Genomic DNA, 23,676 nt, shown 5'->3' on the forward strand with positions numbered 1-23,676 from the left:
AGCTGCAGGAGGCTTGGCGATAAACAGCTCAGTGATTCTTCTGTTGACAAATCTTTCCCGAGATTAGGTAGGGCTGTACCCAACTCACAAACCATATCTTTGAGTGTGGTGACCGAATATGCAGGGACTGCCCAGTTCTGCATTTACTACAATAAATACACACTGAGGTGACAAAAGTCATGGGATACTTCCTAATATCATGTCAGATCTACTTTTGCCTGGCGTAGTGCAGCAGCTTGACTTGGCATGGACAGAAAAGTCATAGGAAGTCCCCTGCAGAAATATTGAGCCATGCTGCCTCTATAGCTGATGCAGGATTTTGTGCATGAACTGACCTCTTGATTATGTTCGATAAATGTTCAGCAGGGTACATGTCAGATCATCTGAGTGGCCAAATCATTCACTCAAACTGTCCAGAATGTTCTTCAAACCAATTGCAAATAATTGTGGCCCAGTGACATCTCCAAGTAGCTGAACATAACCATTTCCAATCAGTGGTCAGTTCAGTTGGACCAGAGGACCCAGTCCATTCCATGTAAATGAACCCCACATCATTATGAAGCCACCACCAGCTTACCCAGTGCCTTGTTGACAACTTGGGTTCATGGCAGTGTGGGGTCTGAACCACACCCGAGCCTTACCATCAGCTCTTGCCAACTGAAATCGGGACACATCTGGCCAGGTCAGTGTTTTCCAGTCATCCAGGGCCCAACTGATATGGTCACAAGCACAGGAGAGGCAATGTTGTGCTGTTAGCGAAGGCACTTGCATTGGTCATCTGCCGCCATAGCCCATTAACACCAAATTTCACCGCACTAACCTACAAGATATGTTCATCATATGTCCCACATTGTTTTCTGTGGTTATTTCATGCAGCGTTGTTTGTCTGTTAGCACTGATGACTCTACGCAAATGCCGCTGCTCTTGGTCATTAGGTGCAGGCCATCAGCCCTTGGTGAGAAGCAATGCCTGAAATTTGGTATTCTTGGCACACTCTTGACGCTGGGGGTCTCAGAACATTGAATTTCCTAATGATTTCCTAAATGGGATGTCCCATGCATCTAGCTCCTCTACCATTCCATGTTCAAAGTCTGTTAATGCCTGTCATGCATTCGTAATCACATTGGAAATCTTTTCACATGAATCATCTGAATACAAATGGCAGCTCCACCAATGGACTGCTCTTTTGTACCTCGCATGCATGATACTACTGCCATCTGCGTATGTACGTATAAGTGTCCAATTACTTCTGTCATCTCAGTGTAAAATAATTAATAGGTCAACAATTAATGTAGTCCATACAAATGTATTCCTCCCCCCATGAACCATGGACCTTGCCGTTGGTGGGGAGGCTTGCGTGCCTCAACGATACAGATAGCCGTACCGTAGGTGCAACCACAACGAAGGGGTATCTGTTGAGAGGCCAGATAAATGTGTGGTTCCTGAAGAGGGGCAGCAGCCTTTTCAGTAGTTGCAGGAGCAACAGTCCGGATGATTCACTGATCTGGCCTTGTAACATTAACCAAAACGGCCTTGCTGTTGTAGTACTGCGAACGGCTGAAAGCAAGGGGAAACTACAGCCATAATTTTTCCCGAGGGCATGCAGCTTTACTGTATGGTTAAATGATGATGGTGTCCTCTTGGGTAAAATATTCCGGAGGTAAAATAGGCCCCCATTTGGATCTCCGGGGGGGGGGGGGGACTACTTGAGGACGTCGTTATCAGGAGAAAGAAAACTGGCGTTCTACGGATCGGAGCGTGGAATGTCAGATCCCTTAATCGGGCAGGTAGGTTAGAAAATTTAAAAAGGGAAATGGATAGGTTAAAGTTAGATATAGTGGGAATTAGTGAAGTTCAGTGGCAGGAGGAACAAGACTTCTGGTCAGGTGAATACAGGGTTATAAATACAAAATCAAATAGGGGTAATGCAGGAGTAGGTTTAATAATGAATAAAAAAATAGGAGTGCGAGTAAGCTACTACAAACAGCATAGTGAACATATTATAGTGGCCAAGATAGACACGAACCCCCTGCCTACTACAGAAGTACAAGTTTATATGCCAACTAGCGCTGCAGATGACGAAGAAATTGAAGAAATGTATGATGAGATAAAAGAAATTCTTCAGGTAGTGAAGGGAGACGAAAATTTAATAGTCATGGGTGACTGGAATTCGACAGTAGGAAAAGGGAGAGAGGAAAACATAGTAGGTGAATATGGATTGGGGCTAAGAAATGAAAGAGGAAGCCGTCTGGTAGAATTTTGCACAGAGCATAACTTAATCATAGCTAACACTTGGTTCAAGAATCATAAAAGAAGGTTGTATACATGGAAGAATCCTGGAGATACTAGTAGGTATCAGATAGATTATATAATGGTAAGACAGAGATTTAGGAACTAGGTTTTAAATTGTAGGACATTTCCAGGGGCAGATGTGGACTCTGACCACAATCTATTAGTTATGAACTGTAGATTAAAACTGCAGAAACTGCAAAAAGGTGTGGATTTAAGGAGATGGGACCTGGATAAACTGAAAGAACCAGAGGTTGTACAGAGTTTCAGGGAGAGCATAAGGGAACAATTGACAAGAATGGGGGAAAGAAATACAGTAGAAGACGAATGGGTAGCTCTGAGGGATGAAGTCGTGAAGGCAGCAGAGGATCAAGTAGGTAAAAAGACGAGAGCTAGTAGAAATCCGTGGGTAACAGAAGAAATATTGAATTTAATTGATGAAAGGAGAAAATATAAAAATGCAGTAAATGAAACAGGCAAAAAGGAATACAAACGTCTCAAAAATGAGATCGACAGGAAGTGCAAATGGCTAAGCAGGCATGGCTAGAGGACAAATGTAAGGATGTGGAGGCTTATCGCATGAGGGTTAAGATAGATACTGCCTACAGAAAAATTAAAGAGACCTTTGGAGAAAAGAGAGCCACTTGTATGAATATCAAGAGCTCAGATGGAAACCCAGTTCTAAGCAAAGAGGGGAAAGCAGAAAGGTGGAAGGAGTATATAGAGGGTCTATGCACTTGAGGACAATATTATGGAAATGGAAGAGGATGTAGATGAAGATGAAATGGGAGTTATAATACTGCGTGAAGAGTTTGACAGAGCAATGAAAGACCTGAGTCGAAACAAGGTCCCGGGACTAGACAACATTCCATTAGAACTACTGTCGGGCTTGGGAGAGCCAGTCCTGACAAAACTCTTCCATCTGGTGAGCAAGATGTACGAGACAGGCAAAATACCCTCAGACTTCAAGAAGAATATAATAATTCCAATCCCAAAGAATGCAGGTGTTGACAGATGTGAAAATTACCGAACTATGAGTTTAACAAGTCACAGCTGCAAAATAGTGACGTGAATTCCTTACAGACGAATGGAAAAACTGGTAAAAGCCGACCTCGGGGAAGATCAGTTTGGATTCCATAGAAATGTTGGAACGCGTGAGGCAATACTGACCCTACAACTTATCTTAGAAGAAAGATTAAGGAAGGGCAAACCTACGTTTCTAGCATTTGTAGACTTAGAGAAAGCTTTTGACAATGTTGACTGGAATACTCTCTTTCAAATTCTAAAGGTGGCAGGGGTAGAATACAGGGAGTGAAAGGCGATTTACAATTTGTACAGAAAGCAGATGGCAGTTATAAGAGTCGAGGGACATGAAAGGGAAGCAGTGGTTGGGAAGGGAGTGAGACAGGATTGTAGCCTGGCCCCAATGTTATTCAATCTGTATATTGAGCAAGCAGTAAAGGAAACAAAACAAAAATTTTTACTAGGTATTAAAATCCATGGAGGAGAAATAAAAACTTTGAGGTTCGCCGATGACATTGTAATTCTGTCAGAGGCAGCAAAGGACTTGGAAGAGCAGTTGAATGGAATGGATAGTGTCTTGAAAGGAGGATATAAGATGAACATCAACAAAAGCAAAACGAGGATAATGGAATGTAGTCGAATTAAGTCGGGTGATGCTGAGGGAACTAGATTAGGAAATGAGACACTTAAAGTAGTAAAGGAGTTTTGCTATTTGGGGAGCAAAATAACTGATGATGGTCGAAGTAGAGAGGATATAAAATGTAGAGTGGCAATGACAAGGAAAGCGTTTCTGAAGAAGAGAAATTTGTTAACATCGAGTATAGATTTAAGTGTCAGGAAGTCGTTTCTGAAAGTATTTGTATGGAGTGTAGCCATGTATGGAAGTGAAACATGGGCAATAAATAGTTTGGACAAGAAGAGAATAGAAGCTTTCGAAATGTGGTGCTACAGAAGAATGTTGAAGATTAGGTCGGTAGATCATGTAACTAATGAGGAGGTATTGAATAGAATTGGGGAGAAGAGAAGTTTGTGGCACAACTTGACTAGAAGAAGGGATCGGCTGGTAGGACATGTCCTGAGGCATCAAGGGATCACAAATTTAGCATTGGAAGGCAGCATGGAGGGTAAAAATCGTAGAGGGAGACCAAGAGATGAATACACTAAGCAGATTCAGAAGGATGTAGGTTGCAGTAGGTACTGGGAGATGAAGGAGCTTGCACAGGATAGATTAGCGTGGAGAGCTGCATCAAACCAGTCTCAGGACTGAAGACCACAACAACAACAACAACAAATGTATTTTGAGACTGTCATCAAAACCTTACAAAAACATTAGTGTGTCTCTCTTTGCATCCATTCAGCCCCATATTTACCAGGGAAAGAAAAATTATGTCTGCCTTTCTACAGTTATTTTAAAACAACTGAAAATTAGGTGGCAGCAGAGATAAAATTGGTTAACTGAATGAGTAATCACTAACAATGGATACATGATGAGAGAAAGAAAGGTTGCGGATTAAGCACTCTAACGTAACCTCAGGAGTTCAGGGTTCACTGTCTAGCACATTTAGATTTTCCTGTCCAGAACCCTTTCTGCTTACTTCACCAGCATGAATTTGCTTGACAATGTGGTAATTGTGTACCACACTTTTCTATTTGTCTTAAATCTCTGTCACTTGTTTATGAGTACTTCTACATCTACCTCTACATGATTACTCTGCAATTCACAGTTAAATGTCTGGCAGAGGATTCATTGAACCACCTTAGAGCCATTTCTCTAGTATTCCACTCTCAAACAGTATGCAGGAAAAATAAACACTTAAATCTTTCGGTGTGAGCTCTGACTTCTCGTATTTTATTATTATGATCATTTCTCCCTATGTAGATCGGTGCCAACAAAAATTTTTCACACTCTGAGGAGAAAGTTGGTGGTTTGAAATTTCTTAGAAATTGTGCTTCATGGCACCCCTCAACTTTTTCTGTATATATGTATATTCTCTGTCATTTAATAATTTTCTCCAGTTTTGGACCTGTTTCTCTTGTTTTAGAGACATGAATTAAGTTTAAAAAAATTGGCAATGGTTTTAGCAGAAAGGGAAGGCTTAAGAAGGAGGGAGAGGTAAAAAAGTTAGGTGGTTCAATTATTTTGAATCTTTTAGACTGAGTTTTGTGGCCCTAGAATCCACTGTTTTTAAAATATGCTAAATAAGTTTTTTTAGCTTCATTGACTGTTTGAATTAACCGTTTAATACACTTGTAAATTGAAGGATGTTGATGGCTGACAAAAACAACCATTTCAGCAAACAAATCTCTTTTTCTTAAAATGGGAACAAAAATGAATCGTATTATAGTATTTACACTGTAATATGCATAAGTAGAGGTGATCACAGTATAATACTAGTTTGAGTATGCAGTTATCTTGCATATTTATTGATCATTATTTTTAATGTGTTTCAGACTGCCGACATGTCATCTATTATTGGCACTCCAGAAGAACTGTTAAAAATCTCTCCAAAATTCACTGAAAATATTCTTATTGATATATTGAAAGAAATTTCTGGTCACAGTGAAGTAAAGCTTGGTCAGTATACACTGTTTCGAAGGGATGCCCGTGGAGATAGTTATCTCAGTACTATCACACGTTTAGCAGTTCAAGGTTCAGATGTTGTTAGTAAGAAACAATATTCTATTGCACTGATTGTTAAAAGCTTGCCTCATAACATTGGACGTAGGAAAACATTCAGGTCATGTGAGTTTTTTCAAAATGAGACAGCTTTCTATGAGAAGGTAAGTATAATATTAAAAAATTCTCAATTTTCATGTAAGGTAATGTCTAAATTTTTTGGCAGGGGTTTTGAGGGATTAGGTCAGTCTTATTATTATTATTATTACTATTAGTGTTATTACTAATATTATTGTGAATAGGACTCATTGAAAATGCTGCTATACAGCAAGTTACGAAAATATGTGAGGATGAGTGCTTGCTTAATGCATGTATGGGGAGAAGGGAGAGGGATTTGTTGATCCAAGGAGCTAAACCAAGACAAGTGTATTTACACAATTTTACTATGTAAAAGGGGAAAATCTATGAGACAGTAATATGGAAGCTAAGCCATGCTCGTTGAGGAAGAGCTTCTGGAAAGAGTTGCAATTCCAGAAAAAAAGATACAAGAAAACTAAGGAAAATTTGATAACACCACCAGATTGCAATGTATGAGAGATGGAGAACTAACAGAAATTAATAAATACACAGGTATGGAAATAAACTCATGCCTGATTTAAGGAATCAGAGAGACCCATGGAGCAATATTTACTGTTTATGGTGTCCCTTCACTGGTGGCATGCAAAATGTCAGTATGGGATATGGCACTGTCACATGACAGTAAAGAATGCACAATGGCTCCTTAAACTGTGGATCACACCATTCAGTACGACTTTAATAATGCCCACGTCACTAGCTAAGTACTCTCTAGAGGTCAACATTTGTTGGTGGTGGCAGTATTATGATGCAATTCCTCTATCCAGAGCGACCCGTGCATATTCAAATGAATTTGGTTTAGGGCGTTAGTTGGCCACTTTGTTGTTGTTGTTTTACAGTCACTGTCATTGTGGTCTTCAGTCCAAATACTGGTTTAACGTAGCTCGCCACATTAATCTGTTCTGTGTGAACTGCTTTATCTCTGCATAATGTCCACCTATACTGTAGTTAGCCTTTATCTTCCTCTACAGATTGATTGACTATTCCATGGTGCCCCAGTGTGTGTCCTGTGAACCGATCGCTTCCTTTAGTCGAGTTGTTACATAAATTTCTTTTGTCCCCAATTCAATTCAGTGCCTTCTTATTAGTTATCTGGTGTACCCATCTAATTGTTAGTGTTTGTCTGTAGTACCACTTTTAAAAAGCTTGAACTCCCTTCTTGTATGCACTGTTAATTGTCCGTGTTTCACTTCCATACAAAGCTGCACTAAAGTTAAATGTTTTCAGCAAAGAATTACTGACATTTAACTTTATGATACTTTGTGACATTAAAACTTTGTTCCAGACTGTAACTCAAATTCAGAACCTTCACCTATGATTCACGATCCACCCTCACAACTTTACCTCTGCTGTCAGAGCCTCTCTCCCACTTTTCAGACTTCCCAAAGTGGTTCACCTGGATAACTTGCAGGACTAGCATGCCTGGAAAAAGGAATATTTCAGTGGAATGGCTTAACCACAGCCTAGGTATATAGGAGAACTTCTGTGAAGAACGGCTGTGAGGGTAGATTGTGAGTCATGCTTAGATAGCTCCATCTGTACATCTTTTGCCCACATGAGTTAAAGGTTCTGAATTCAAGTCCCTGTGTGGCACACAGTTTTAATCTGCCAGGATGTTTCAAATCAGTGCACACTCTACTAAAGAATGAAAGTCTATTCTGTGAACTTACTTTTGTATATTTTTTTTTCTTCTCCAGAAGCACCCTTTTTGCTATTGACACTCTACATTTTATATTGCCCCTACTTTGGCCATCATGAGTCATTTAGCTTCCTAAATAGCAACACTAATCTACTACTTTTGGTATCTGATCTGCCAATCTAGCTGTCAGTGATCCCTGATAAAATTCAACTAACTTCATCAGCTTTGTTTCACCTTTGATGATGATCATGATATATCCTCTTTTCTAGAAGACTATCAGTTGTGTTTCACTTACCTTTAAAGTCTGTTGCTGTCTTTGACAGTATTATCATGTAATCAGTAAACCTTAAAATTCTAATTTCTTCTTCATCAACTGTAATTTCCTTTTCAAAGTTCTCTTTTGTTTCCTTTACTGCTTGCTCAGTGTACAGATTGAATAAAATAGGGGAGAGGCTACATCCTTATCTCATTCTGTTCTCAACCCCTACCTTCCTTTCATGTACTTTGACTCTTTATAACTGCAGTCTGGGTTATGTAACAATTTTAAATGAACTTTTACTTCCTGTATTTTATCAATGTTATCTTGAGAACTTCAAATAACATATTCAAGTCAACACTGTCACTGCTATCTCTAAATCTACAGATGCTACAAATGTAGGTTTGCCTTTCTTCAGTCTTTCTTGTGCGATAAGTCACATGTGAACTACTGCATCACATATCTTGCATTTCCTCAGAACCCATACTCATCTTCCCTGAGGTCAGCTTCTACAGATACTCTAATGTTTGCATTATTCTGTAAAGAATTTGTGTTAGTATATTGCAAACCATGACTTCTTAAGCTGATGATTTTGTAGTACTCGCAGCTGTCAGCACCAGCTTTCTTTAGATTTGAAATTATTAAATTCTTGATGTCAGAGAGTATTTTGTCTAGCTCGGATATCTTGCACGTACCGGGTGGAATGGTTCTGTGGCATTATGTTCTGAGGGAATGGCCTCTACTCCAGATGCCGTGTTTCAACTTACCTCTTTCAATGCCCTGTCAAATTATTCTCACAGTTTCATATCTCCCATCTGATCTTCGTCTGCTTCCTGTTCCACAGTATTGTCTTGAAGGTAATTTCCTTTGTAAAGCCCCTCTATATATTCCATATATTCCATCCACTTGTCAACCTTCCTTTCTTTGCTTAATACTAGCTTTCTGTCTGAGTTTTTAATGTTCACAGGACTCCTTCTCTTTTCTGTAGAGGTTCATTTTGGCTTTACATTTCTTCTCTAGCCATTTCTGTTTTCCCATGTTGCACTTTCTGTCACTTTAGATGTACATCTTTTCTTTTGAGTAGTTCACTTGCTGCATTTTATATTTTCCTCTTTTCTTCAGTTAAATTGAGTTCTAAACATGGTTTTTTTCTTGTTACAGAAGTTTATTCACCCAGATCATGTAAAAATACAAATTATTACTGGTTTCAGCAAAATTAAATTGCCATGTTTAGAGCATTTGTACAGAATTTTTTCTCTCTATACAAATGATCTGAAGGAGGTGATTTAATTTAGCTAAAAACCAATAATCATTGTGTATTTTTATGTGATCTGTGCAAATAGACTTCTGTAAGAAGAAGAACAACTATGTTTTGACTCTGAGACTGCCCCCAATACAGCTGAAAATGTCAGGTAATCATCATAAACTGAATTCCTACTGGGCCTATCTTTTTGCCTATTTGATACTCTGCTACCTTCATTATTTAATCTGTCAAAGCTACCCTTTCATTTTCTACTGTATTCTCTTTCCTGTTGCAGTCAGTCATTGCCTAATGTTCCCTTTGAAAATCCCAACAACCTTTGATTCTTTCAGCTTACTCTTTAATTTTCTACCTTTCTTCAATTTCTTCAGTTTCAATCTGCAGTTTGTAACAAATAAATTATCTCCAGAGTCCACATCTGCCCTTGTAATAGTTGTCAGTCCAAAACCATGTTCTGGAATCTCTCTCATACTGCTATGTAATCTATCCGAAACCTTCTAATGTCTCCAGGTCTCTTCCGTGTATACAGCTTTCTTTCATGAATGCTGAATCAAGTGTTAAGCAATGATTAAATTAAGATCCTTGCAAAATTCTACCAGGCAGCATTCCATTTCAAACCTTTTCCCCAGTCCATGTTATACTCCTGTGTCTTCCTCTTCCTGTTCCTACTATTGAATCCCAGTTCTTCATTACAATTAAAGTTTGTCTCCCATAATTAACCAAATAATTTATTTTATCTCATGTGCTCATTCAATCTCTTTATCCTCTGTGGAATGTGATACTCATAATGTTGTAGGTACCCTTCCACCAGTGCTAGCTGGTCATGCGTTATAATTCTTCAGATGAAACACAGTTCTACATGGAACATGCAAAAGTCTGAAAGATGTTGAAGTCTGGACAATGTCGTCCTTGTAGATGACAATTACCACTGTGATTTTAAGGAATGTAGCCAGTGATGTGCATACTCATCCACTCTAATACACTAGAGCCACCAGCTAGATCCTTTCCCACAATATTTACGAGTTGGTAATGTGCCCCTGCAGCATGCCAAACTAACAGATAGTGGGAATCAATCGCATTGCTGAACTGTGACTTGTGTGTAAACAGGATACTGCCTCACTGTTTCTGGATACAGTCAGTGGGCAAGCTACTAGATTCTACCTTTGTGTTTGGGTAACAAAGCACTCTGGTCGTTGAACATTCCGGGAAACCTCTACAAACCAATAAAGCTTAGTTGGATGGGACGAGTCATCAAAAGGCTTTAATGAGGTCCCTAGCTACAGCAGGCCTTATACTGGTCAAATGACTTTGGATAATAAAAGTGAGATAATTATTCTCATGCTGAGTTGTTGAATGTTTTGCTGTTGAATTTTTCTTAATTTTAAGATTCCACTCCATAGCTGTGAAATGGTGTTACAAGTGACATTCATGACTCAGATGGCAATGACTGCTTGGACTCCAATTGCTATCAATCCATCTGTGCACAAAATAATCAAGATGTATTTATAGGATGGTTTCAGGTTCAGTCACAGGTAATTGTGACAATTGGGAGAGTTTTCTTTGTTAGGTACTGTTAGCTTTGGGGTTATAAGTACTTTCTGCCTCAACTCCAACAAGATTGTGGAGTATTGTTTTTGTTACACTGCTGTTTATCGCCAAGTTCAACTCCAGCTGCTGCCATGTCTTTTAATGCTCATTTGTTGCTCATATGTGTTTTGGAGCCCACAGTTATTCTGTAAAATGCACATTCTCTTGGCATTTTCCAGCTTTAACAGATAAGATGGCCAGTGAGATCTTAATAAACTGAGTGCTGGATCCCAAGCCTCATTTAAATTCAAATCTCTGTCCAAGCTTATTAGGTTTTCTTACTTTTTTTATGTTGTTGGACTCCTTAGTCATGCTCTCCCAGAAGCTTGGTGTTTGCAGCACATCTGTCACTAGTCCCATTGTATATAATTTCATGATAGTACACAAGGCAACACTTGATGTTAGCTGGCTTGCTTTATTGTGTTAGTTGGGTATGTCACTATGTTCCTGCACCTCTCTTCGATTAGTCAAATAGCTTGCTCTCTCCCCTCCCCCCATAAGACATGCCTCATTCTCGTGGAATGTGATAATCCCCATGTTTCAGAGACCTACACAGTCTTTAACATGACAAAAAAGGCTCTTAATCATTGTTGATATGAGCAAAATACATAGGATATAAGAAAAGCCAATAATTGCTTATCTGCTGTATACTGGATAAAACTCCAGAAAGGTAGGTAGACTCCTACAGAAACATGGAATTAATTAAATTTCACTTCCACTAACAAAGATAAAAATTCTCATTTTTAATGTTTATGATGGTCTAATTCTCTAAAAACCTTGTGAATGTGGCATGCCTTACTTGTGACGGACTTTTAGAACAGTCAAGGATAGGTGCAAGAAACATAAACATCACACAAAACTAAAACAACCAAGCAAATAATCTGTCACCAAGCACTGCCTTGATTGTTGTAATCAAACAAAACATGAAGAAATCAGTTTTGTGGGGCGAATGTGCAGTACAAGTAAGGAGTGTAACAAAATAGAGAAGTCAGAAAATCTAATAAGCTGGAGCAGAGGTTTCATTTAAAGAAGACATGGGATCCAGCACTCAATTTATTAAGATCCCATTGGTCACCTCATTAACAAGAGCTGTAAGATGCTAGGCGAATGTGCATTTGACAGAATAACAACGTGGTCCTCAAAAAATGAATGAGCAGCAAAAGCTGTAGCAAGGACCAGGAGTTGAATTCAGCTATAAATAGTGATACAACATCCACACTATTTCATATTGCAGTTGGTGTCCAGGTAGTGAGTACGTCCAACAACACAGCTCAAAGCACCTGAAGAGGACAACTGGGTCAGTCACAGGGCCATATTTAGGATTTGTGGATCATAAGACTGAACCTAAGAGACTGGTCCTACCAGGAGAAATTTTGTGACAACTAAATTGGAAAAACTGAATTTTAACGATTAATGGAAAATCTCATATAAAGATGTGAAACAAATACTAACAAAGAGATAGAGGGGCTGGCCGGTACTTACCTCAGCTCAGTACAGCCGATAGATACACATAAAACAGAACCGAAAATTTACGTTCCTAGCTTTCGGAAGAAATGTTCCTTCATCGGGGAGGAGAGAGGGGAAAGAAAGGAAAGAAGGGAAAGGAGATTCAATTACTCAGGTTATGAAGCAACAGGGAAAGGAAAATAGGGAGGGTAGCAAGGATGGAGGCATGGTTGTCAGAGGGAAGCCAAAGATATTCTACTGTAAGTACTGTGCCAGCTTCAAACCAAAGAGGATGCATACAGAAGTAAAGAGGTATATAGTATAAAGATAAACACAACTATGTAGGATGAAAAGATGCGTGAATGGCTAAAGAGGAAAGGGAAAGAGTAGAAGACTGAAGAGTAAATGGGAGTGAGGTTGTTTAACGTAGGTTCAGTCCAGGGGGATGGCGGGATGAAAGGATGTGTTGGAGTGCAAGTTCCCATCTCCGCAGTATCGAGGGACTGGTGTTGGGTGGGAGAACCCAAATGGCACATACAGTGTAGCAGGTTCCTAGGTCCCTAGAATTATGCTGGAGGGCATGCTCCGCTACTGGGTATTGGGCATCTCCTAGGCGGACAGTTCGTCTGTGTCCGTTCATGCGCTCAGCCAGTTTAGTTGTTGTCATGCTGATGTAAAAGACTGTGCAGTGCAGGCATGTCAGTTGATAAATGACATGTGTAGTTTCACACGTGGCCCTGCCTTGAATTGTGTATGTTTTACCAGTAGCGGGGCTGGAGTAGGTGGTTGTGGGGGGATGCATGGGGCAGGTTTTGCAGCGGGGTCGGTTACAGGGGTAGGAACCGCTGGGTAGAGAAGGTAGTCTGGGAATATTGTAGGGTTTAACAAGGATGTTACAGAGGTTAGAGGGGCGACGAAAGGCAACTCTGGGTGGTGTGGGGAGAATTTTGTCAAGGGATGATCTCATTTCAGGGGTTGACTTGAGAAAGTCATATCCCTGGCAGAGTAATTTGTTGATGTTTTCGAGGCCAGGATAATATTGGGTGACAAGGGGGATGCTTCAGTGTGGTCTGGGGGTAGGAACATTGTTGTTGGATGGGGAGGAATGTATTGCTCGGGAAATCTGTTTGTGGACAAGGTCTGCAGGATAGTTGCGGGAGAGGAAAGCACTGGTAAGGTTATTGGTGTAATTGTTGAGGGATTCGTCACTGGAGCAGATACGTTTGCCACGAATACCTAGGCTGTAGGAAAGGGAGCGTTTGATGTGGAAAGGATGGCAGCTATCAAAGTGAAGGTACTGTTGTTTGTTTGTGGGTTTGATATGGACAGAGGTGTGGATGTGAGCTTCAACAAGATGAAGGTCAACATCCAGGAAGGTGGCTTGTGTTTTGGAGAAGGACCAGGTGAAATTCAGATTCGAAAAGGAGTTGAGGTTATGGAGGAAATTAAGGAGTGTTTCTTCACCATGAGTCCAGACCACAAAGATGTCATCTATAAACCTATACCAGGCCAGGGGAAGCAGCTGTTGGGTTTTCAGGAAAGCCTCCTCCATGCGGCCCATGAAGAGGCTGGCACAGGACGGAGCCATCCTGGTTCCCATGGCCGTTCCCCTGATTTGTTTGTAGGTCTGGCCTTCAATAGTGAAGTAATTATGGGTGGGGATGAAGTTGGTAAGTGTGATAAGGAACGAGGTTTTTGGAAGATCATAGGGTGGGCATTGGGAGAGGTAGTGCTCAAGGGCAGAGAGACCATAGGTATGTGGGATGTTTGTGTAAAGCGATGTAGCATCTATGGTGGCAAGAAAGGTTTCAGGTGGGAGAGGGGTGGGAATGGATTTGAGGCGTTCTAGGAAGTGGTTTGTGTCTTTGATGTAGGATGGGAGTCTGCGGGTGATAGGTTGGAGGTGCTGGTCTACCAGAGCTGAGATACGTTTGGTTGGGACTTTGAAGCCTGCTACAATGGGACGGCCAGGATGGTTCTCTTTGTGGATTTTGGGTAATAGGTAGAAGGAAGGGGTACGTGGCTCAGGTGGAGTGAGTAAGTCTATGGAAGCCGTTGTGAGGCCTTGTGAGGGACCTTGGATTTTTAGGATTTTTTGCAGCTCAGTCTGGATGGAGGGAATGGGATCCTAGGTAACAGCTTTGTAGGTTGAGGTGTCGGAGAGTTGACGCAGTCCTTCTGCCACATACTCCACACGGTCAAGTACAACAGTTGTGGAGCCTTTATCCGCCGGGAGGATGACAATAGAGCGGTCTATTTTCAGCTCCTTAATGGCACGGGATTCAGCTGGGGTGATGTTGGGGGTTGTCGGGATGTTCTTCAAGAAGGACTGGGAGGCAACACTGGATGTGAGGAATTCCTGAAATGTCTGCAAGCGATGGTTTTGGGGGAGGGGAGGAGGATCCCTTTGAGAAGGCAGTCGGAACTGTTCTAGACAGGGTTCAACACTGGGTCTAGTATTTGGGGGCTGTGTTTGGGTAGTGAAGTGATATTTCCAGTTGAGGTTCCGGGTGAATGAGAGGAGATCTTTAACCAGGGCAGTGTGGTTGAATTTAGGCGTGGGGCTAAAGGTTAAGCCTTTTGATAGAACAGATGTGTCTGGAGGAGAGAGGTATTTGGATGAGAGGTTTAGGACTGAATTGGGACTGGTGGTATGTGGCATTTGACTGTGGTTATAGTTGAGATTTGGTCTGTGTGGGGTATGTGCTGGGATGGGGAGATTGAGTAGGGTGGCTAGGCTAGGTTTGTTGGCTATGAGGGGGGTTTGTTGAAGGTTCTGTTGTGGTTGGTGTTTGTGAGGGATAGGGAGAGGGACCCCACTTTTTAGGTGTTGCACTAGCACTGTGGATAGTTTTTTCAGGTGGTGTGTGGCATGGAACTCAAGTTTGCAGCTGGCTTCTAAGATGATGTTCCTGAGTGTGTTCTCCAAGCAAGGGTTTGAGAGATGGAGGACTTTGAAGAGAGATAGGAGCTGTTGGGAGTGGTGGTTACATGAAGTAGTGTAGAGATTCAGGAACGTAAATTTTCGGTTCTGTTTTATGTGTATCTATCGGCTGTACTGAGCTGAGGTAAGTACTGGCCAGCCCCTCTATCTCTTTGTTAGTATTTGTTTCACATCTTTATATGAGATTTTCCATTAATCATTTAGATCACCTATATAGTCCACATCCCTCATTGTTTTGTCCCTTTTGTTAGCTATCACTTACGTCTGTCATCTTAACACTTTCTCTTCTTCAGTGTTTTATATATACATAAATAAATATTTTCGTCACCAACTGTGCTAGTTTCATCTTCCTCCTATTATCTTGTTCCGTTTATAGTCCTCTTCTCTTTTTTATTTATTGATTTATTTATTCAACATTCCATAGTGTTAACGTTCGTTATTCGCTGTTTTCCAGCCAACAATCACGGCCAACAATCTCTTCCACACCTACCAGTATCATCCATTTCCGTCGATTTCTTGTTGCTGGCGGTATTTTTGTGCCATTAGTTATCTTTCTGTGTCACAAGAAAATTTTTTTGGGACATTTCTGCGCCACCCGCGATCTTTTTTGTGGCACGGGCGATCTTTTTTCGTCACGCGCGATCTTTTTTGCGGCACGCGCGATCTCTTTTGCTGCACGTGCGATCTTTTTTCCGCCACTCGCTATCTCTGTTTTTGAGCAACGTGTGTTCTTTTCCCCTGATCTGGACATACTTGCTTGGTCTGGTCAACTTTTTCCGTATTTTTCTTATTTAGTGGTCTTCCTTTGGTATTGAACATTACCAACACAATTAATTTCTTTCTTTCCCGTCCTTCCCTCCGCATTTTATTCCTTCTTAAGATTGCTATTTCAACTTTTGTTATTTAATTTCCCTACCCACCAGTTACCCACTATGTACCCTAATCCTATACCACATTATTTACATTCATTCAGGAAACATGCATCCACCGTAGCCAAACTGCAATCCCACATACTTTTCCTCCGGTCCTGCTTAACCTTTGGAATTACCCCAAAAGGGCTTACCTTAAAAGTTCCCATCTCCGGGTGCAATTCCTCCTTCCACCAGTCTCTCCTGGACTTCCAGAACCTTCAATCCTTAGCCCTTACCCAACTTGTCCTGAATCTCTACACTACTTCATGTAACCACCAGTCCCAACAGCTCCTATCTCTCTTCAAAGTCCTCCACCTCTCAAACCCTTGCTTGGAGAACACACTCAGGAACATCATCTTAGAAGCCAGCCGCAAACTTGAGTTCCATGCCACACACCACCTGAAAAAACTATCCACAGTGCTAGTGCAACACCTAAAAAGTGGGGTCCCTCTCCCTATCCCTCACAAACACCAACCACAACAGAACCTTCAACAAACCCCCCTCATAGCCAACAAACCTAGCCTAGCCACCCTACTCAATCTCCCCATCCCAGCACATACCCCACACAGACCAAATCTCAACTATAACCACAGTCAAATGCCACATACCACCAGTCCCAATTCAGTCCTAAACCTCTTATCCAAATACCTCTCTCCTCCAGACACATCTGTTCTATCAAAAGGCTTAACCTTTAGCCCCACGCCTAAATTCAACCACACTGCCCTGGTTAAAGATCTCCTCTCATTCACCCGGAACCTCAACTGGAAATATCACTTCACTACCCAAACACAGCCCCCAAATACTAGACCCAGTGTTGAACCCTGTCTAGAACAGTTCCGACTGCCTTATCAAAGGGATCCTCCTCCCCTCCCCCAAAACCATCCCTTGCAGACATTTCAGGAATTCCTCACATCCAGTGTTGCCTCCCAGTCCTTCTTGAAGAACATCCCGACAACCCCCAACAATACCCCAGCTGAATCCCGTGCCATTAAGGAGCTGAAAATAGACCGCTCTATTGTCATCCTCCCGGCGGATAAAGGCTCCACAACTGTTGTACTTGACCGTGTGGAGTATGTGGCAGAAGGACTGCGTCAACTCTCCGACACCTCAACCTACAAAGCTGTTACCCAGGATCCCATTCCCTCCATCCAGACTGAGCTGCAAAAAATCCTAAAAATCCAAGGTCCCTCACAAGGCCTCACAACGGCTTCCATAGACTTACTCACTCCACCTGAGCCACGTACCCCTACCTTCTACCTATCACCCAAAATCCACAAAGAGAACCAGCCTGGCCGTCCCATTGTAGCAGGCTTCAAAGTCCCAACCAAACGTATCTCAGCTCTGGTAGACCAGCACCTCCAACCTATCACCCGCAGACTCCCATCCTACATCAAAGACACAAACCACTTCCTAGAACGCCTCAAATCCATTCCCACCCCTCTCCCACATGAAACCTTTCTTGTCACCATAGATGCTACATCCCTTTACACAAACATCCCACATACCTATGGTCTCTCTGCCCTTGAGCACTACCTCTCCCAATGCCCACCCTATGATCTTCCAAAAACCTCGTTCCTTATCACACTTACCAACTTCATCCTCACCCTTAATTACTTCACTTTTGAAGGCCAGACCTACAAACAAATCAGGGGAACGGCCATGGGAACCAGGATGGCTCCGTCCTGTGCCAGCCTCTTCATGGGCCGCATGGAGGAGGCTTTCCTGAAAACCCAACAGCTGCTTCCCCTGGCCTGGTATAGGTTTATAGATGACATCTTTGTGGTCTGGACTCATGGTGAAGAAACACTCCTTAATTTCCTCCATAACCTCAACTCCTTTTCGAATCTGAATTTCACCTGGTCCTTCTCCAAAACCCAAGCCACCTTCCTGGATGTTGACCTTCATCTTGTTGAAGCTCACATCCACACCTCTGTCCATATCAAACCCACAAACAAACAACAGTACCTTCACTTTGATAGCTGCCATCCTTTCCACATCAAACGCTCCCTTTCCTACAGCCTAGGTATTCGTGGCAAACGTATCTGCTCCAGTGACGAATCCCTCAACAATTACACCAATAACCTTACCAGTGCTTTCCTCTCCCGCAACTATCCTGCAGACCTTGTCCACAAACAGATTTCCCGAGCAATACATTCCTCCCCATCCAACAACAATGTTCCTACCCCCAGACCACACTGAAGCATCCCCCTTGTCACCCAATATTATCCTGGCCTCGAAAACATCAACAAATTACTCTGCCAGGGATATGACTTTCTCAAGTCAACCCCTGAAATGAGATCATCCCTTGACAAAATTCTCCCCACACCACCCAGAGTTGCCTTTCGTCGCCCCTCTAACCTCTGTAACATCCTTGTTAAACCCTACAATATTCCCAGACTACCTTCTCTACCCAGCGGTTCCTACCCCTGTAACCGACCCCGCTGCAAAACCTGCCCCATGCATCCCCCCACAACCACCTACTCCAGCCCCGCTACTGGTAAAACATACACAATTCAAGGCAGGGCCACGTGTGAAACTACACATGTCATTTATCAACTGACATGCCTGCACTGCACAGTCTTTTACATCAGCATGACAACAACTAAACTGGCTGAGCGCATGAACGGACACAGACGAACTGTCCGCCTAGGAGATGCCCAATACCCAGTAGCGGAGCATGCCCTCCAGCATAATTCTAGGGACCTAGGAACCTGCTACACTGTATGTGCCATTTGGGTTCTCCCACCCAACACCAGTCCCTCGATACTGCGGAGATGGGAACTTGCACTCCAACACATCCTTTCATCCCGCCATGCCCCTGGACTGAACCTACGTTAAACAACCTCACTCCCATTTACTCTTCAGTCTTCTACTCTTTCCCTTTCCTCTTTAGCCATTCACGCATCTTTTCATCCTACATAGTTGTGTTTATCTTTATACTATATACCTCTTTACTTCTGTATGCATCCTCTTTGGTTTGAAGCTGGCACAGTACTTACAGTAGAATATCTTTGGCTTCCCTCTGACAACCATGCCTCCATCCTTGCTACCCTCCCTATTTTCCTTTCCCTGTTGCTTCATAACCTGAGTAATTGAATCTCCTTTCCCTTCTTTCCTTTCTTTCCCCTCTCTCCTCCCCGATGAAGGAACATTTCTTCCGAAAGCTAGGAACGTAAATTTTCGGTTCTGTTTTATGTGTATCTATCGGCTAAACTGAATTTTAAAGCATTTTCAGATTAAAAGCTTATTATCCAGTATTTAAGGTTTATTATTTACTTTTATCAAACTTATTTATAGAGTTTATGATTTAATGAATTTATGATATTAAAAGAATGGAACTTTTTATGGTATTCTACAAAATTTATTGACATTGCTATGAATAGCCATATATATTTTTAAAGTGCAATAAGTTGAGATTTATGTGAATGCAAAAGTCAGTATTTCAGTTTTGAAAATGTGGTACACTGCCTGATGAAAGAAGTGAGGCACCCAGAAGGTGAGGAGGAAATGAAATGAAACTTCATGGGCTGAGAGGTTATGTGATATTATTTCAGTGACTATGAAATTGAGTCGCATTTACAAAGAACGTGGCAATTTCAGTTCACTTATCAGTATGACATTGCACCCCATTTGGCCTGGTGGATGCACTGATTTGGTTGGGGAGGGTGTCATGAAGCCATTGTATCCTCTCCTGATGCCAGGCCATAGCGGTTGATGTGGTCCTTGAAATCCTTGAAACTGACACTGAGTCAGAATTGACATCCGAGCTGTTACCACACGTGTTCTGTTGGGGACAGATATCGAGATCTTGCTGGTCACGGGAGCATCTCAACAACACTTAGTTCATATAACCATGTGTTGTGTGAACGAGCATTTTGCTGTTGAAAAATGGTAACATAATACAGGCACATGAGAGGTAACACATGCAGGCACAGGGTGTCCATAACATACTATTGCACCATCGTAATTCCCTTCGTCACGACCAGCCATGATCTGAAGTCATACTCGATGGCTTTCCATACCACAACACAACGAGTAATACTGTTGTGCCTCCCCAAACAATGGAAGAATGAGAGCTCTCCATAGGTCACTGTTATACTCACTGACAATGGTAGTCCAGGATAGTGAAGAACTACAATTCATCGCTGCTGAACACAATTTGATGCCATTTATCAACAGGCCATGCACCATGTCTCCATTCCAGCCACAGCAACGATGCAGACATTTGTCTTGTGGTGTTAATGCCTATGCATTCCTAGTCCATCTGCTGCTAGTCTGTGACCAATGGTGCAGGATTACACAGAATGTTGCAAGGAGTCAATTACTTGTTCTCGGATACCAGACACAGCTGTGAAGGGATTGCAATGTGCTTCATGCACAATAGGACAGTCCTCCTTTGTGGTGGTCAGATGTGGTCAACTGGAAACTTGACGACAAGTATCCTTGCTTTCACATTTCTATGCAGTCCAACATCAGGATGCTGTCACATCCAAAGGTCAACAGATCTGGATATTGTACAATCTGATCAGCTGGCCAACTGCTGGCAGAATTGGAATGATGCCTATTTCCAACTCTGTCACAAGCTGATAACACTGTCTCTAATGTGTCCTTCACAGTGATCACTCAACATCTGACACTGCTCATGTACCTTACATACACGACCAGGCTGGTAACAACACTAAACATGAACAACACAAATGCAATGTGGTAACCATTCTTCCTGTTGCAGAGAATTATATACCCATTGGTGGTCTGTACATGCACAATGTTACATTTACATCCAACATTGACTTCTGGGTGCTTCACTCTTTATCAGCCTGTGTAATATATTAGAACTAGAAGTAAACATGTTTGTTACAAATGCAGGATATTAAACAGAAAGTAACAACAAAGCAAAATTTTCTTATATGAAATTAAAATACAATACTTTGCCACAATATCTTGTTAACAAATAAAATTACATGAAAGTTGCATTGCTCAGCTTCAGTTAGCTCAAGAATCCAGATCTGTTCACAGATTCTGGTGTGGATGAAATGAGGTATGGATTAAATCGACTTTCCAAGAAATCAAACCCACTTCACATTGCCAAAAATGTATAACATTTCTTTTAAAAGTCTTGCCAGTTTTCCCCATTGAAGTATTATGCATCTGACTGCTGAGCGCTGGTAATTTGGGGTGAGGGAGTTTGGGGTTTGAGAAGTGAATGCTAATTAATTTATATCAGTTGTCCACTGAAAAAATCAGCTGAATAAGCCCATACAAAATAATTAGGTCTGTGTCTTTTGCAAGGGCCCACACTACACCTACTGAAACAAAGACTCTTTCAAATTTTTGTAGTGTGGACCCTTGGGCTGCAGTTTAGGTACCATGCATACAAATGTACCCTGGTCAAAATGTACCATGGTTAGTTGTCAAAATATTGTGCAGGAGAATGGAATCATCAGCACAGCTGAACACCTGAAAGCACACTATTAACAATCATGCCGAGAAAACTTGAGAGATCTCTTTTAGGGTGTGTTCACTGTGAGAACCATCTCCCCTACAAGTTGAATACTGTGTACCCAACATGAGCTAGACGTGGTCAGAACTATTATAACCAAGATGCCTGTCCACACAGGAAACTGCAAGCACATGAAGTACCCTATTATTGGTGTGCTATACGACATAAGCTTTTGTATTGTCATATCAAAGATTAGGTACTACAGTGTTGCTATGATAGAGTTTTGTGAATGTTGAAGATCCTTTAAGTTATGGGCATGAGAGTATTATAATGATAATCAACAAGCTCAAACTTTGTGACAATGTCTCTTTAGTCAGAGCTACACAAAAAATTGTCAAATTACTAGAAAACATGATATGATGCCAAAGAGGAGACAAAAAAGCATAAAAAGTTACAACACTTTCAATGATTTGCAAGTAGCAATTCACTGTGTAGGGCTGGAATATATTAGTAATATTTTATTGTTTTATATTTTATGCAGGGTGTCTCAGAAATATTACAACAACTTTGAGGAGTTGGAGAGGGTTTCTTGTGGAAAAAATTGGGGATAGGAACCTGTGTCCAGAAATTTCATCCAGTGGTGCTACAGAGCATTGAACTTACAGGCACTGATTCCGGCCTCTGACCCACACCTTTGACAGTAAATATGATTTTGCATGCTGATTGGGCATAGGCGGAACATCTCGCATTGCTGTTTGCTACTCGCTGATCGTAACTGATTGGCGTGATCACCAGTGGAGAAGGTAACCTAGCTCCTGCATAGACAGGCCTTGACCCCTATGAATGCAATGTTCTGTTGTCTTAGTGGATGACAGTTTAGGACACTTTCTCATCTGCAGTTTATTTTTTTCCCACGCACCAAAAAACACTGGAGACTTCAGAGGGTTCCAGGGGAAAAATAAACTGAGGATGGAAACCGAAGCCCAAAACCATCACCCACCAAGAAAACAGAGCACCACATTCATAGGAGACAAGGCCTTTCTACACAGCATCTAGCACTATCTTCTCCACTGCAATTGAGGCACTCAGTCGCAAATCACTGAATAACAATCGACATTGCGAGATGTCCCATCTACGATCTGTCATATTACATAGTCTCCTTTTCTGCCAAAGGGGTAGTCTAGGACAGGCTCTGACATCTATAACGTAAGTACTGTGCAGTGTCATTGGATGACATTTTCAGACATGATTTCCTATCCTCAATTTGTTCCTCAGGACACCTTCTACAATAACCTAAAGTTTGTCACAACATTTCTGGGACACCATTTAGGTGTCTTCTAAAATAACAACAACTTTTTTCTTTTTAAAAATGTACAATACAGATGTAAAGTAGTCCATAGCTCTTGATGTTTGCTTGAAGTGTGCCAAACCATAACATTGAAAGTACCATGAAGTAAAATTTACAGGAGAAAGAAAAAATTTTCCAAAAAACTGGAAGACAAGGAACATCATTGTGAGATAAATAGCTTGAAACAATTTTTATCTCATGTAACACCAAAAATTAAAGCAATAGTAATTTCTATTTTTACCAAAATGTCATAAGTACCTATTATCGTGGTTAAGTCAGAATGTTATAAGCCCAAATGAAGTTGCACTTGAGACTGAGATTAGTGAGTAGAATGTAACACATTAAACCATAATCAAACTTGATTGTTGAAAGGAAACACACTATCTTAAAGTCAATTAAACAGATTTGTTCATAATAACACTGTAAAGGTATAAGCACTGAATATAAGCAAAGCACCAATTCAAAGTACTTGTTCAAAACTAAATAAGTTTTTTAACACGTAGGTCAATGGTTAGTCAGTAGTTCTTCGAAGAAAACATCTCATTTTACGTAAGGAAGCATGGCTTTGATGTCATTCTTCTCCTGTGACAGTGGAATTGGCGTTTCCTCAAATTCAACACTAAGATTTTTAAAGTCATTCATGGGTTTGTCTGTCTGTAAAATGTTGATCAGTGTGCATGGATTCACTTCAGAGTACACTATTTTCATGTCTACTGCACCAGACATCTGTTCTGATACAATCATCATCATCAATTCACTTACATATAAATTTTTTGGTGT

General features: G+C 41.3%; 1 protein-coding gene across 2 annotated transcripts in view; it reads left to right on the forward strand.

Annotated features, from left to right (window-relative positions):
* LOC126484118 (uncharacterized) overlaps positions 1-23,676 on the forward strand; it is a 110,000-nt gene that overhangs the window by 48,804 nt on the left and 37,520 nt on the right. For both annotated transcript variants that reach the window (XM_050107502.1, XM_050107501.1), the window contains exon 2: positions 5,764-6,093. In XM_050107502.1, the coding sequence (XP_049963459.1) occupies positions 5,773-6,093 (321 nt within the window). In that variant the 5' untranslated portion in view covers positions 5,764-5,772. The remainder of the gene's footprint in view (positions 1-5,763; positions 6,094-23,676) is intronic.

This window comes from Schistocerca serialis, chromosome 6 (genome assembly GCF_023864345.2).
Source record: "Schistocerca serialis cubense isolate TAMUIC-IGC-003099 chromosome 6, iqSchSeri2.2, whole genome shotgun sequence".
Classification (NCBI taxonomy): domain Eukaryota; kingdom Metazoa; phylum Arthropoda; class Insecta; order Orthoptera; family Acrididae; genus Schistocerca; species Schistocerca serialis.